General features: G+C 44.4%; 1 protein-coding gene across 1 annotated transcript in view; it reads left to right on the top strand.

The window, feature by feature from the left end:
- Positions 1-542: 542 nt before the first annotated feature.
- RTN4R (reticulon 4 receptor) overlaps positions 543-16,728 on the top strand; it is a gene marked incomplete at both ends in the record, with an annotated part of 126,596 nt that continues 110,410 nt past the window's right edge. The window contains one exon of the mRNA XM_083373385.1: positions 543-663. Coding sequence (XP_083229511.1) covers positions 543-663 — 121 coding nt within the window. The remainder of the gene's footprint in view (positions 664-16,728) is intronic.

Raw genomic sequence — 16,728 nt, 5'->3', positions numbered from 1 at the left:
AGCGCGCCAGCTCCGCCCCGGGCGAGGCCGAGCCCGTCCGCAGCGGCTGCCCGTCCGCCGCTCCTCAGGGCGCTCCCCCGGCTGAGCGTGAGGCGGCTGCGGCCCCTCCTCCCTCCCTCCGCAGCCTCTCTCTCTCTCTCTCTCTTTGGCCCCCTCCGCCAGTAAATCCGATCTAGGCCGAGCCGTCTCCCTCCGACCACGTGATCCCAGCCAGCGTCCTACACCTTTCGGGCTGGCTGGCTCGCTCGGGCTCGGCGCGGCGCACCTCGGCTCCGGCAAGGGACTCGACGCCCCGCCTTCCGGACGCGGCGGCAGGGCAGGGCAGGGCGGGGGTCGGCAGGCGTCGGCCGGGGCTGGGAGCCGCGCGGGAGGCGGCCCGGGATTAGCTGTCCCGCCACCACCCCATCCCAGCCCGCCGCCGGGAAAGCAGGAGCCGCCGCTCCCGCTCCCGGCGCCTGGATGCTGGCTCGCCCGAGGAGCCCGGCGGCCCTCCGCGGAGACGCCGGCAGCCGCCGCTTGGGCGCGCCGGCTGGGAAGTTTGCATGAGGCGCCTCCGCTGCGCTTGCCAGCCGCCGCCGCCGCCGCGCCCCGTTGGGGAAGGATTGCTGCCCCGCGAGACGTGCCTTGCCCGAGCGCCTAAGATGAAGAGGGCCATCGCCGGAGGTACGGTAGGCAAAGAGGGGCCGAGGGGGCGCCCCAAAGTTCCGCCTGGCAAGTTTGCCGGCGCGCCGAGGACCCTAAGCGGGAGGAGAAGGGGAGACCTCCGGACGACGCCGCACCCGGGCCGGGCAAGACGGGCTGAAGCGTCCCGGAGCGGCTCCGGCGAAGCAACGACGGCCTCGAGGCAGGGAAGCCGCTGCGGGTTGCGGAAGAGCAGCCTCGGGGAGGAGGGAAAGAAGGGGGGCTGGGGACTCTGGGCCTGCTTTGGGGGTTCCCCGGAGATAGCCCCCCCCCCAGGCCGGGACGTTTCTGGCAGGGCGGCTTTTCTCTCCCTAAACCAGCCTTTCCCAACCTTAGGAACTTGAAGAGGCGTGGACTTCAACTCCCAGAATTCCCCAGCCAGCATAGCTGGCTGGGGAATTCTGGGAGTTGAAGTCCACGCCTCTTCAAGTTCCTAAGGTTGGGAAACGCTGCAAAACCCCCTCCCTCCCCAAAGGCCAGCTGGAGACGGCCGGCTCTCCTGCCTTCTCCCAGCCCGGGAAGCGCCGCAGGGGCTTGATTTCGAGGCAGGAGCCCCCCCTCCCCCTTTCCTTCCCCCTCCCCTCTTCGGGGGTCCGCAGGGTCTTCCCTGAAAGTCTCCCCACCACCACCACCACCACCATCCGCTGCTGCTGCTGCTTCCCTTCGCCTCGGGGGCTCGGCAGCTCCGGCAGGTGTCTGCAGATGTTGCCATCTGGGCGACGGGGAGGGGGGGGAAACTCTCTTTTTTGCCCTCCCCCTGGCGAGCCTCCCCCCTGCAGCGGGGCCTTTTGTTGGGGAGCCGCGGACCGGCGGCTGGGGGTGGGTGGGTGGGTGGGGAGAAACCGGGTCCTTCTCTCCAGCGGCGATCGCTGCGGAAAACTCGGGTCTAATGGGGGGGGGGATTCCTCCCGACTCCGCGGTTCCTTCTGCTCCTGGCGGTGGGGGGGGGCGGGCTGGCCTGAAATGGGGTTTTGTGTGTGTGTGTGGTTTTTTTGCAAAGCTTGTTCAGTCTGGAGGAATCCCCGCAAGAGAAGCTTGCAGCGGAGGGGGGGGGGAGAAGAAACCCCCCTCCCCCCACTTCAGCAGCAGGACTGCTCCCCCCCAGCAGAACAGGACCAAGTCCCTAGAGTTGGCCAAAGTTTCCAGTGGTGTTTTTTATTTTTTTTTATTTTTCCCAGAGGACAGGGCAATCTCACTTCCCAGCGGGGGACCGGAAAAAACGAAAGTGCTTTATGGTTAGAGAGAGAGAGAGAGAGAGAAAGAGAGCAAGCTACTATTCCCGCCCCCCCCCGCGCCCCCGTTAAAAGGATTAGCTGCTGGCTCGCACGTTTTATTCTTAATTTGCAATGATTTTTTTTTAAAATTTTTTTAATTCCATTTATATCCCGCCCTTCTCCGAAGACTCAGGGCGGCTTACAATTTAAAGCACAAACCAATGTGCTTAGCAATAGCCTTCATTCTATGTATATGCCTGCTTATTAGGGCTTTCACCCCCCCCCAGCAGCATTATTACAAAGTCAGCTTAATTGCCCCCAACAATCTGGGTCCTCATTTTACCTACCTCGGAAGGATGGAAGGCTGAGTCAACCTTGAGCCTGGTGGGACTCGAACCTGCACTAATTGCAGGCAGCTGGTGTTACTTAAGGAGGCATTAGCCCACTGCTCCACCAAGGCTCTGTGGATGGAGATGACCTCCAGCGGTGGGGGGGGGGCTGGGGGATAGGCTTTTCCGGAGGTTAAGAGTGTTTCTGATGTGTGCATGTCTGAATCACTGTCTTCCAGCCGTTTGGAGTGCAAAAGTACTGGTTGCAAGAGGAGGGTGCTTGGTTGGGGTTGATGGCCCTGAAAAGCGGGGTGGGGAATGGGGGGGGTGCTTGGGGAGGAAAAAGTGGAGGCATAAGGGGCAAAACCAGGTGGTTTTTTTTTTCCGCCTCTGGGCACGCTGTTACTTTTCCCGTTTCACGTGTCAAATCCGCGTTAGTCAGAGGTGCTAAACTGGATTGAGGCTCAGGGGGAAAGATTTCACGGAAGGTGAGCAAATATTATGCTGGCTGGGAATTGCTTTCGTTCCACTTTTTTTTTTTTTAATGGCACTCTGGGTGTAACCTGCTTCTGCCGGTCTTGGGGGAGAGCCCCTCCAAGTGAGAACTCTCTTCCAAGCGAGATTTAGTGGGGTTCGGTGGTCACATCCTTGGGTCAGAGAGCCCTGGTGCAGGAGGATGACGAGGGTATCCTTTGGGGGGGGGCAAAGGGAGGGAAAGCACCATTCCAAGGGTACCACCTAGTGGCAATTCTCTCAGGCAACCAGGCAGAAAAGAAGCTGTATAACAGACAAACCCTCCAGACAGAGAACTTTCCTAAGGGGGGGGACACGGGGGGGGCTGGTTGAATGAGCTTCCCACCCCTCCCTGACTCACACATTCTATTAGGTTTGGGGGATTTTGTGTTAACAGATATTATCTCTGCTTCTCTAGCTCTCTCCTAGGCTGTTTTGACAGGGAGTCTATTAGACCAGCGTTTCCCAACCTTAGGAACTTGAAGATGCGTGGACTTCAACTCCCAGAATTCTGGGAGTTGAAGTCCACGCATCTTCAAGTTCCTAAGGTTGGGAAACGCTGTATTAGACAATTTAGCTTGGAGCTTCTCTCTCTCTCTCTCTCTCTCTCTCTCTCTCTCTCTCTCTCTCTCTCTCTCTCTCTCTCTCTCTCTCCTCCCTCCCTCTCTTTCTCTCCCTCTCTCTCTCTCTCCCTCCCTCTCCAGTGTGGTTGATGGTCATGAATATGATTTCAGTCCAGCAAAGAAACCAAACGCCTTCTTATTTGCTTGCAGCAGAAATATCTCAGGGTGCCTTGAAAGCACTTTAGATAGATTTTGCCTCTTTCAGGAAGCTAAAGGGCTGAGTTAACTGGTCAATTAATGGGAAATCTTTAGGACTATGTGAGAAAAAGAAACTAATTAAGTGAGAGCAGGGAGAATATTGGGCCCCAAAGGCTTAGAATCCTGGGATCACTTGATTCATCCTTCCTGGCTGCTGACAATTGCTTGCCTTAAACCCCTCCGAAAAGTTCTCTTGGGAACAGAGAATTGTGTGGATATGTATTCTGCCCCCTCTGTTAGCTGGTGAAAGGACCAGAGGCCTGCAAAAGATTGTATGTTGCATCTCATGGGGAGCGTATGGTAGAAATCAAGTCAGCTGTTCCTCCCTCCCTCCCTCCCTCCCTCCCTAATAAAAAACACTCACCTGGTTGCAGAAGCAGGGGGAAACTATTTGCGCATCCCCCTATATCATGTCTGTGCACGAATAGGAGAGCATGGAATAAGCTATATATACCCAGAAAATCATTTCAGCAAAGAAATGTATTAATCTCCATAATATAAAAAAACAGTATGCAGTGCAACAGAAGGTTGCTTGATTATATTATTATAATAGAAATGTCTAATCGGTCTTTAAAACCCAGACAAGGAGACCGAGAGAATCAGCCTCTCCTCCCCGTGTAAGGGATTATCCAATTGTTGTGTAGGTTTCAAGGGCATGATGAAAAATCCCCAGGCAGAACACCAGCTCTTCTAGCCAAGAGATGCGGAGCTTAAACAAGGTGTTTGTGTACGGACCTTCCAGTCCTGTTATCTGGCCAGGTGTGCAGAAGAGTCTCGGTTTGCTGATCTGAGCAAGCTAAAGCTTTGAAGTCAGAGGAACACAAATGTTGGGTGGGAGGGCAGATGAGTGCTTGAGAGAAATGGCAGAGAGGAGTCAAAAACATCGCATAGAATCCAACCGTTTTTCTGCCTCTGATGCAGAGGCTGCTAATATTAAAGTGGAGAATGCAGTGAAGAATTTTATCTTGAGAAGCTCAGTTTTCATTACAGAGTGACTAATGGTGCGCCAAGAACAAAGATCTACTATAGTGTTTCTCAGTCTTAGCAACTTTAAGACGCCGCTTGATTTCAACTCCCAGAATTCCCCAATCAGCAAAGTTCACACATCTTCAATTTGCTACGTTTTGATGAATGCTGCTCCTATTACAGTAGGAGAGAATTTATTTATGGGTGAACAATATCTTACAGCTTTCTTTTAGAAAGTTTTAAAAAAAAACCTGAATTTTATCTATTAGGCACACATAACTGCACATACTTTTTTCTTGTTTGAATAACCTATTCTACAGTCCTGTGCATTAGTTAAAAACATAAGAATGGATTATTCTTCAATAAGGAAAATTACATCAGCTTAATTTAACAGGCCACAGAATCTTGTTTCCCTGGTATAAATTGAGTGCCCTTTTCTTTGATGCTCTGTAATTGCCATCGAGTGCAAAGAGCTTTAAAAAATCCTTTCTCCATTCTTGTTTCAGACAAGAAAGTGGTTAAGAGCTAAATCGGTCATTATGTGCAGTTCCTAGGCCGGGGGGGGGGAGCTTGCATTGGGGGGGGGAGAGGACACAAGGCCTGCCTTTCCCAGATGGCAGCAGGTACCCGAAATTGCTTTTATTTATTTATTTAATTATATTTATTTATTTATTTATTTATTTATTTATATTTATTTATTTATTTATTTATTTATTTATTTATTTATTTTAATTCCATTTATATCCCGCCCTTCTCCGAAGACTCAGGGCGGCTTACAAGCTTAGCAGTACTTCTCACAGAATCAATCAATCAATCAGAATAGAGCGGAAGGGACCTTGGAGGTCTTCTAGTCCAGCCCCTGCTCAAGCTGGAGATCCTATACCATTTCATACAAATGGTTGTCCCAATCTCTTCTTAAAAACCTCCACCCGAGGAAGCACCCACAACTTCTGGAGGCAAAGCTGTTTCCACTGGTTAATTGTTTTCACTGTTAGGAAGTTTCTCCTTAATTCCCGGTTGCTTCTCTCCTTGATTTTTTTTCCCCATCCCTTGTTTCTTGTCTTGCCCTCTGGTGCTTTGGAAAATAAATTGATCCCCTCTTTCTTGTGGCAGCCCCTCAAATATTGGAACACTGCTATCATGTCATCCCTAGTCCTTCTTTTCTCTAGACTAGCCATGCCCAGTTCCTGCAGCTGTTCTTCATACGTTTTAGTCTCCAGTCCCTTAATCATCTTTGTTGCTCTTCTCTGCCCTTTTTCCAAAGTCTCAACATCTTTTTCATAATGTGATGACCAAGACTGGATGCAGTATTCCAGGTGTGGTCTTATTAAGGATTTATAAAGCAGTATGAATACTTCACATATTAGTTATATGCCTAACAACCAGACCTTATATCCTTTCGGACAAAGGTCTGTCCAGTCCCTTCTTAAAAGCCTCCAGTGATGAAGCGCCCACGATTTCTGAAGGTAAAATTGTTCCACTGGTTAATTGTCCTCACTGTTAGGAAGCTTCTCCTTAATTCCAGGTGCTCACAGACTCTCACAGTATCCTACAATGAGTCATCTAGCCAGATGTCACAGCACTCAAGTTGATGTGGAGCCTTTGCTGACTTTTTGTGTAATAACTGTAATAGTGACCCACACTAGAATCATCTCAAAAATGGACTTGATGCTGGAGTTTAAATGTTATCTTAGTGCTTCTTTTCCCAGAATATCCCTAAACCTTGGGTCTCTTTATTGAGATTCCAACCAGGTTGGATCCTGCTTTTTTCAGATTAGCCAAAGCCTAGGCCTAAAGAAAGGGATGCGGTGGCTCAGTGGGTTAGGACGCTGAGCTTGTCGATCAGAAGGTCGGTAGTTTGGCGGGTCAAATCCCGAGGGCCGCGTAGCAGAGTGAGCGCCTGTTACTCGTCCCAGCTTCTGCCAACCTAGCAGTTCGAAAGCACGTAAAAATGCAAGTAGAAAAATAGAGACCACTACGGTGGGAAGGTAACAGCGTTCCGTGCGCCTCTGGCGTCTAGTCATGCCGGCCACATGACCACAGAGACGTCCTCGGACAAGCGCTGGCTCTTTGGCTTTGAAACGGAGATGAGCACCGGCCCCTAGAGTCGGAAACGACTAGTACGCACGTGCGGGGGATCCTTTACCTTTACCTTAGGCCTAAAGAAGGTAGCTGTATGTTTTGGGTTCCATTTTATCTTACATATTTTGAGCTGCTTTATAAAACAAGGATGCCCTTACTGGATACAGGCTAAGTTTAAAGAGGTTTGCCTACAGTTGTGATTATAGTGGGATAGTGATTTTGGGAGGGCAAAATTAGTAACAGACTAAGGAGGCGAAGATTGTTTCAGGTTGCATGCTCAGTGGTCTTACAACTTTTAACAATGTAACTGGAAATTATGTGTTGCTCTGGCTAGCTGTGTTTGCATTGTAGCCATCTCAGCTAGTCTCTAATGGAAATGTAGCAAACTGAACTTCCGTTTCCTTTAAGATGGTTTGCTGGATGAATTGCAATTGACTGGTTTCACATATTGCACAAAGTCACACTATGGTCTTTGTTTTCTTGGTTTGTTGTACAAATCCAGTTTGATGACTGAATGAACAGTGTGATTCAAGCTTTTCTTTTATAAAAACAAAAACATACGAAGAATAGCTAATGGGACTTGGGTTTGGCTCGTCTAAAGAAAAGAAGAAATAGGGGAGACATGATAGCAGTATTCCAATATTTGAGGGGCTGCCACAGAGAGGAGGGGGTCAGGTTATCCTACAAAGCACCAGAGGGCAGGACAAGAAACAACGGATGGAAACTGATCAAAGAGAGAAACAACCTGGAATTAAGGAGAAACTTCCTGACGGTGAGGACAATCAAGCAGTAGAACAGCTTTGCCTTCGGGAATCGTGGGTGCTCCATCACTGGAGATTTTTAAGAAGAGACTGGACAATCACCTGTCTGAGATGGTCTAGGTCCTCCTGCTTGAGCAGGGGGCTGGACTAGAATACCTCCAAGATCCCTTCCAGCTTCTGTTCTGTTCTAATAACTATATGGTACAGCAGTGCTTAATTATGAGCTATATGGAAAAAAGAGTTTCTTCTGCCAATTCTTAGTCACATCCCAAATACTTTTATTGGTTCAGCTCAGTTCTAGTGATTGGCAAAAAGGAAGAAATTGTGGGCCCTCCATCACTGGAGGTTTTAGGAAGAGGCTAAACAGTCACTTATCAGAAATGGTGTAGGGCAGGGGTGTCAAACTCAATTTCATTGAGGGCCGCATCAGCATTGCGGTTGCCCTCGGGGCCGGGTGGGTGTGGCCTGGGTGGGCGCGGCCTACTGGGTGGGCGTGGCTAGAGTGCATATGGCCTACTGGGTGGGCGTGGCCAGCTCTACATCATTGGCATCAAGGGTGCCTATGGGGGCCTGGGCAAGAGTGGGACAGATCTGAGGGTCTCTGGCAGAAGGAGGGTCTCTGGGCCAGGGCCAAGGCAGTGGGGGCCGTTCCCTCACTGTTTCCAGGATGGCTTCGAGGGCCGCATGAAGCCACTTCGCGGGCCGGATCTGGCCCCCGGGCCTTGTGTTTGACATGTCTGGTGTAGGGTCTCCTGCTTTAGCAGGGGGCTGGACTAGAAGACTTCCAAGGTCTTCCAGATTCTATTCTATTCTATTCCATTCCATTCCATTCCATTCCATTATTCTATTCTATTCTATTCTATTCTAATATTCTATTCTATTCTATTCTATTCTATTCTATTCTATTCTATTCTATTCTATTCTATTCTATTCTATTCTATTCCATTCCATTCCATTCCATTCCATTCCATTCCATTCCATTCCATTCCATTCCATTCCTATTTTTGGAAGCCAAGGTGCTGGACGTAAGTAATATACGTAGGTGGTCCTAGACGTATGACCTCAATTGAGCCCAGAATTTAGGTTGCTAAGTGAGAGATTAGTTTTGAGTTTTGCCCCAGTTTACAACTTTTCTTGCCACAGTCGTTAAGTGAATTGCTGCAGTTGCTAAATTAGTAACACGGTCTGTTACTAAGCCAGTAACCTGGCTTCCCCACTGACTTCGTTTGTCACAAGGTCACAAAAGGGGATCACGTGACTCTGGGATACTGCAACCGTCATAATTATGAACCCGTTGCCAAGCATCTGAGTGTAAATCACATGACCAAGTGTAAAAAATGCTCGTGATTTTTTTCCAATGCTATTGTATAAGGTTTTTTTATTCATTTTTTTTTCCATACATACAATAATAATTTTTCAACCAACGTGCTGTCTGGGTTTACAACGCTAATACATATTTAATTCCTAATCCTTTCTTCGTTCTTCCAGGCAATGGTAAAATAAATCCCAAGTTTGATAATAGTCTTGTTTCCTCTTTTTCTTTCAGTCTCATAGTCAATCTGTCCATCTCTGCGCATTCTAGTATTGTTTTAATTATGTCGTCATCTGATGGTATTCCTTCATTTTTCCAGCATTGCACAAATATAATGCCACTGTAATTCGAGGACTGCCTTTATTCTTTCCCCCTCTTACTTCCTCACCCCAGCAACCTTGTGAGATGCTCTGGGCTCGCTGTTGACTGACCAAAAGCCACCCAGAGCCTAAGACGGTTGGATAATCTTAGACTAAATCCGCTCATTCTTCCGAGCATCATTTCCGTGCTGAAATTATTGGAATAAATCCCTTAAACACAAAACAGATGGACCCATTCATACCAGGCCAAACAAGACTCCTCATAGTTTATTCTGGAAAATACAAAATAGAACTAGAGTTCTTTATTGGCCAAGTGTGATTGGACACACAAGGGACTTGTCCCCAGTGCAGAAGCTCTCAGCCTATACACAAGCAACAGGTGATAAGCCATGAACACAAACATAAAATGCAATAATCATAAATCACAAGATACAACACTCAATGATAGTCACAGGATACTAAATAAGTAATCAATGTAAATCATAATATACTAAATAAAAGCTGTTGACATAAATCATAAGATACAAATACCGTAACAAAGTTATAGTCATAAGAAGCTAGGGAAATAGGTAAGAGGAAAGATGAGAAGGATAATAGGATAATAGAATAATAGAATAATAGTCATAATCATAGAGTACAACAATAACTAATAACAACAACAACATAGCAGATCAAACCAAGAACAAACCAAGCCAGACAAGGATTCATGGATGGAAACTGATCGAGGAGAGATTCAACCTAGGAAAAAGGAGAAATTTTCTGACAGTGGGAACAATCAACCAATGGAACAGAAGTTGCCTTCAGAACTGGTGGGAGCTTCATCACTGAAGGCTTTCAAGAAGAGACAGGACTGCCATCTGTCAGAAATGGTGTAGGGCAGGGGTCTTCAAACTTGGCCCTTTTATGACCTGTGGACTTCAACTCCCAGAATTCCTCAGCCAGCATGGCTGGCTGAGGAATTGTGGGAGTTGAAGTCCACAAGTCATAAAAGGGCAACGTTTGAAGACCCCTGGTGTAGGGTCTCCTGCTTGGGTGGGGGGTAGGACTAGATGACCTACAAGGTCCCTTTCAACTGTGTTATTCTAATTCTAATTGGTGCAAGTATAAACTCAATCACTAAATTACATTTGCTGATGGGACGGACTGTTGACCCATTTTATACCTGAAAATTAATTATGTCTTGTAGATTTTATGATCATTTAATAGAATTTGCAGTTTCAGGTCAGGCTGTGATGTTATGGGTGTGGGTCATTTATGGATGGTTTGGTCACCCTGTCAGTCTTTGATATCTGCTCACATGCTCCCTTCTGGAGCTTCACAAGAGGCAGCTGTAATGTCAACTTATCTTACTGGTTGTCTTGAGACCCTTGGAGTCCACTTGCTAACCGGATCTGAGGAAATGAATTTCCTTCTTCCAAAATGCTTCTAAGTGATTGATATTTTTGACACTCAGATTCGGCTACCTGACACACTCCTCAAAGGTTGGGGGTTTTACTCAGCCTTATCTGCACATTTAATTTTGGAATCTGAGCTTTGACAGTTTTTGATAGCTGCTGAGCAAATAGTATTTATTATTTGGCAGGACTTGATGGATAGGATATTGTGGAAAAATGAACTAAAATCAGTCTTTAAACTTACCAGTTCATTTCTTTCATTGTAATTTGAAGGTTATGGGTTAAATTCTGTAATGGAGGCAATTGTTCAATGTTTCCTAAATCAACCCATTTAGAGATTTAACCAGAAAAGAGCAATCAAGATGATAGAGGGATTGGAGGCTAAACTGTAGGATAAATGATTAAGGGAACCAGGTATGTCATCTGAGGGGAACGGAAGGATTTATACTCCTTGCAGACAGCTGGTCATTTGCCTTCTTTTAGAGAGTCGTTGAGGCCACTTGGAGGTTTACCTGTGTCCTCAAGGTCACCTGAGTGGTGCAAAGGGGTGTGGAGCCTCCTTGGAGCTGCTGAAAGGACTGTGTTGTAGACTGGAGATAGATGATGTTGTAACCCTCCCCCTCTGTTGAGGGAGGGCTGTTCAGTTTTGACATAGGCGGAATCTTTGAACCCTCCTTCAAACCAGCGGTCCTCTGTGGAGCTTGCTGTCTTTGAAAGAGAGATCATTAAAGAAAGATCCAGTGAGAACAATTAATCAATGGAATGGCTGGTCTCCAGAATTTGTGGGGTTCCATCACTGGAGACTTTCAAGACGAGATTGAACAACCATTTGTCTGAAATGGTATAGGGTTTCCTGCCTGAGCAGGAGGTTGGACTAGAAGACCTCCAAGGTCCCTTCCAACTCTGCCATTCTGTTCTGTTCCAATGTATTCCATTCTATTCCATTCCATCATATTCTATTCTGTTCTTTTTCTGTTCCAATCTATTCTATTCTGTTCAGTTTCATTGTGTTCCCTTCCCTTCCCTTCCATTCCATTCCATTCCATTCCATTCCATTCTATTTCCTATCCTATCCTATCCCATTCCATATTCTATTCTATTCTATTCTGTTCTGTTCTGTTCTATTCTATTCTATTCTATTCTATTCTATTCTATTCTATTCTATTCTATTCTATTCTATTCTATTCTATTCTATTCTATTCTATTCTATTCTATTCCATTCCATTCCATTCCATTCCATTCCATTCCATTCCATTCCATTCCATTCTATTATCATTATTCTAATTCTATTCCATTCCATTCCATTCCATTCCATATTTTCTATTCTATTCTATTCCATTCCATTCCATTCTATTATTCTGTTCTATTCCATTCCATTGTTCCGTTATTCTATTCTATTCTATTCTATTTCATTCCATTCCATATTTTCTATTCTATTCTATTCTATTCCATTCCATTCCATTCCATTATTCTATTCTGTTCTGTTCTGTTCCGTTCCGTTCCATTCTATATTCCTATTCTATTCTATTCTATTCTATTCTATTCTATTCTATTCTATTCTATTCTGTTCTGTTCTGTTCTGTTCTGTTCTGTTCTGTTCTGTTCTATTCTATTCTATTCTATTCTATTCCATTCCATTCCATTCCATTCCATTCCATTCCATTCCATTCCATATTTTCTATTCTATTCCATTCCGTTCCGTTCCATTCCATTCCATTCCATTCCATTCCATTCCATTCCATTCCATTCTATTCTATTCTATTCTATTCTATTCTATTCTATTCTATTCTATTCTATTCTATTCTATTCTATTCTATTCCATTGTTTGCTCTTCTCTGCACAGTTTCTAGGGTCTCAGCATCTTTTTTGCATCATGGCGACCAGAATGGTTTGCAGTGTTCCAAGTGTGGCCTTGCTAGTGCAGTATAAAGTGGTGTTAATTAATTGTTTTATGACTTCCACCTGTCTTTGGGAAGGGGAGTGGAAGCATGTTCTGATGTCAGGTGGCACCTGTGCTTGATGACCTTCCTGCAGCTTAAAAGAGCATCACTCCTTTTGCCAGTCAAACCAGGGGAAACTCTGGTTTCTCTTCAGATGATATTCTGGGTTAATCCAGGCTAGTTGTGGTTTTCCAGGCCCCCTCCCCTTTTATTGTTCTCAGGGAAATATTGATATGGAAAGTTCAAACATCTTCCCCAGAAATTGTCAAGCAGGAAAGATCAGGTCCACATGGAAGGTGCAATTAAGCTGATTTATTGCTAATCATGCCTACACACAAGAATATTCTCAACTAATCGCTAGCACCTAAAGGTCAACAAAATTCAAGGGAGGTTGTTTTGCTTGTGGCTATGCAAGGATTCTAGGTTGATCCCTCTTTTAACTCCACCCCCAGGTTCTGACAGCCCTTCTTCTACATCAGTTAAGATTGTAATACAACTTTGTCAAAGTTGCTTGCATACTTCCATTCTTGTTTGGATCACCTGAGGTTCTCACTGGAAATGTGTCGGGTATGGAGTCATGCTGTTTACCGTCTCCTACCATAGCCACTCCTCTTTTAGTGGCTACCTTGTTTAGTGACTGTTTATAATTAAAAATGGTCATTAAAAACACATTTTACAACTAGTGCACACACAGTCAAATGTTATGTTCTTGACAACAGCGCATCCTGGGATAGTGGGAGGTACTTCCAACTCTCTTCAATAGGGATAAAATTATAAGAATACACTTATAACTATCCCAGGATGCGCTGTTGTCAAGTACATAACATTTCATTGTGTGTGCACCATATATATAAAACATAAAATATCATGATTTCTTAGGCTAAGTAAAACAAGTAATCCATAAATGAATCATACTAGCAACTCCAGAAATACACATAATATCCAACATATTAAAACATAAAATGACATAAAATAAATGGTATATCTTTTAAATTCCAACAATAAACAGTTTTTTTTAATAAGTTGACCCCCTCTTCTTTGTGGCAGCCCCTCAAATACTGGAATATTGCTGTCATGTCCGCCCCCTATTCCATCTTTTCTGTAGACTATACATACCCAATTCCTGCAACCGTTCTTCATATGTTTTTGTCTCCAGGCCTCTAATCAAGTTAGTTGCTCTTTTTTATACTTTTTCCAAACTCTCAACATCTTTTTTGTAATGTAGTGACCAAAATTGGATGCAGTATTCCAGGTGTGGCCTTGTTAATGATTTATAAAGCAGTGTTGATGCTTCATGTGATTTTGATTCTATGCCTCTGTTTATACAACCAAGAATTGTATTAGTTTTTTTTTATTCTGTTTATCCCTCACACCCAAAAGGAAAAATTCTGGTTTCAACTGTGTATCAGCAAACCACTTTTACTTAGCAGTTTTATAAGTGCACCATAAATGATAAAAGATAACATCTCATTGATTACATTTCCAGTATACACCTTTGACAATTTTTCAGGCATTAAACACCAACAATACATTTTATATTTAAACAAAATCATAATTCCATGTAAATTTCAGTCCACTTTTTCCCATTGGTCAAGCATAATATTATATTGATTTTTTTTTGCGTGGCCCACAATTTCACCTAAGACCCCAAAAGTAGTCTCTTGACCTACAGGTGGTACTCAGATGTCCCTAAAAGCAGGCAGCAGTCCTTTCAAATGACTGATACTGGAAAGTCGTAATATTGTGCCGGAGAATAAAGTTGCACCATTATGTTTTTATGCAAAATGCCTTGATACTTTACTTTAATCATGGGGATTAAAGTAAATTTCAGTTGCCAGCTTTGCTGGATTGTAAAGATGGAAAAAGGAGCAGGTGGCATCTTAAGTCGAAAAATGTGGAATCCTAGACTCGGAAGGGCTATAAATGTCGTTAATTCCAATTCCCTGTTCATCAAATCTCAACCATTCCTGAAAAGCTTTTATCGAGACACTGCTCGGGGTCTACGACAATTCAGAATGGCCAACTCGCCACGGCCAACTTGCCACAGGACAGCTCTCCGTGGTCAACTCACCACGTGTAGCGAGGGTTACACTAATACCAAAGAAATCGTGGAATAGAATCATTAAAGAAAAGATGAAAAAGGAGGGACAGAATGAAATGTGAATGACAAAAAATAAAATATTTTTCTCTTTATTTTAAATAAATTGAATTGTTAAAATTGCCCTGCAGTGAGTTGGTCACAGTGAGTTGGTCACGATGAGTTGGCCACGGTGAGTTGGTCACAGTGAGTTGGTCACGATGAGTTGGCCACGGTGAGTTGGTCACGATGAGTTGGCCATGGTGAGTTGGCCACAGTGAGTTGGCCACGGTGAGTTGGCCACGGTGAGTTGGTCACAGCAAGTTGTCCCATCTGTCTGCTCGATCTCATTCGTTGGAACTCATCACTTTTTACCAATCATTGTCAAACCTATCAGGAAGTTTTTCCTAATATTCACCCAAAATTACTTGTACCTTAAAGTCCTTTTGTCTACATCTGGTAAACGGGGATGACAGAAAACAGTTATGATCATATGTGTGACAACATATAAGGTAGTTGATGAGGTTTGTCATAAACCTGGTTATATTTTCTCAGAACTAAACATATCCAGTTCCTTTGGAGGTTACGTTCCACAGCTCCACAATCTTCCTGGTTGCCCTTGCATGTTCGTCTGTTTGACTGTATTCATGTTTTGTGCCCCAAATCAGAATCAATATTCAACATGAAATCTCTGTATGTCACCTTTTACATTTCTCCCTTACATCCTCTAAGGCTCTGTGCATACTTCACATCTCCGTAAACATCTGCCTGGTCCTTATCACAATAAACTCTTAGCCATTAAGCAAATCATTAGCATTGTAGCATCCTTCCTCCTCAACCCATAAAAAGATAATTATCCAGTCTCTGTTTGCCTCTGAATCGGGAAACCCTTCCTAGCGTCATTAAGGCCCTCGGACTAATAATCTCTCTAGGAAATTCTTAAGGTGGGGATTAAACCCAAGAGCCTACTCTAAGGAGAAAACTCGGGGTTTGGCCCTTTTGAGAGGAGAGTACAAATTAGCAAATCTCCATTGTAAGAGCTTGCAAGGATGTGGAATTTCTGCTGTGCTGCAGAAGAAGCGGAAGAAAGGAACTGACTTAATGAAGTGTACTCTCTTGCAGTTCCTCTGGACCTGAATTTTTTTCCCATTTCCATCTCATTCATTAAGATGTATCTTCCACAGCCAATCTCCTCTTTTGATGCTTTTGGGAAGGGGTGGGATAGGGTTGGAGAATATCCCAGCAGCCAAATGGAAGTGTTAACACTCCTTGGTTGGAGATTCTAGCAGAGGATCTCAGATGGTATAGGTTCTCCTTCTTGAGCGAGGGGCTGGACTAGAAGACCTCCAAGGTCCCTTCCAGCTCCTATTCTATTCTATTCTATTCTATTCTATTCTATTCTATTCTATTCTATTCTATTCTATTCTATTCTATTCTATTCTATTCTATTCTATTCTATTCTATTCTATTCTATTCTATTCTATTCTATTCCATATTTTCTATTCTGTTCTATTCTAATTCCAATTTCTATTCTATTCTATTCTATTCTATTCTATTCTATTCTATTCTATTCTATTCTATTCTATTCTATTCTATTCTATTCTATTCTATTCTATTCTATTCTATTCTATTTCTAATTCTAATTCTAATTCTATTCTATTTTCTATCCTATCCTATCCCATCCTCCTATTCTATTCTATTCTATTCTATTCTATTCTATTCTATTCTATTCTATTCTATTCTATTCTATTCTATTCTATTCTATTCTATTCTATTCTATTCTATTCTATTCTATTCTATTCTATTCCATTCCATTCCATTCCATTCCATATTCTATTCTGTATTTTTTCCGTTCTATTCCATTCTATGCTTTGGAGAATAGGTTGACCCCCTCCTCTCTGTGTGACCCCCTCAAATATTGGAACACCGCTATCCTGTCTCCCCTGGTCCTTCTCTTCACTGGACTAGCCATGTCCAGCTCCTGTAACCATTCTTCATGTGTTTTAGCCTCCAGTCCCCCTTGAACGGCTCCCTGTGTTTAAGATGGAAAAGTCTGGAATTGGGTGTCATGAACCCCTTGGAGGAATCCTGATCACAGAAGAAGAGCCCATGGGACGAGGGGAAGCTTCTTTGCCTGTTGTCTTGAGTTTTGGTAGGGATTCAGGGCAGAACAGGAAATGTCCACTTCTGGGTTTGCAACCCAAACCAGAGGTGTTCATTGCTCAAGACAGAGAATGCACAAAAATGCACGCAAGCCTTCAAGACTCGGGAGGGATTAAACAGTGATATGTTTCTCCTGAATTAGCCAAACTGTATGG

The sequence above is a fragment of the Vipera ursinii genome (assembly GCF_947247035.1).
Source record: "Vipera ursinii genome assembly, chromosome: 14".
NCBI lineage: Eukaryota > Metazoa > Chordata > Lepidosauria > Squamata > Viperidae > Vipera > Vipera ursinii.
Note: the sequence above shows the minus strand (reverse complement) of the source record. Positions and strands in the feature narration are given on the sequence as shown.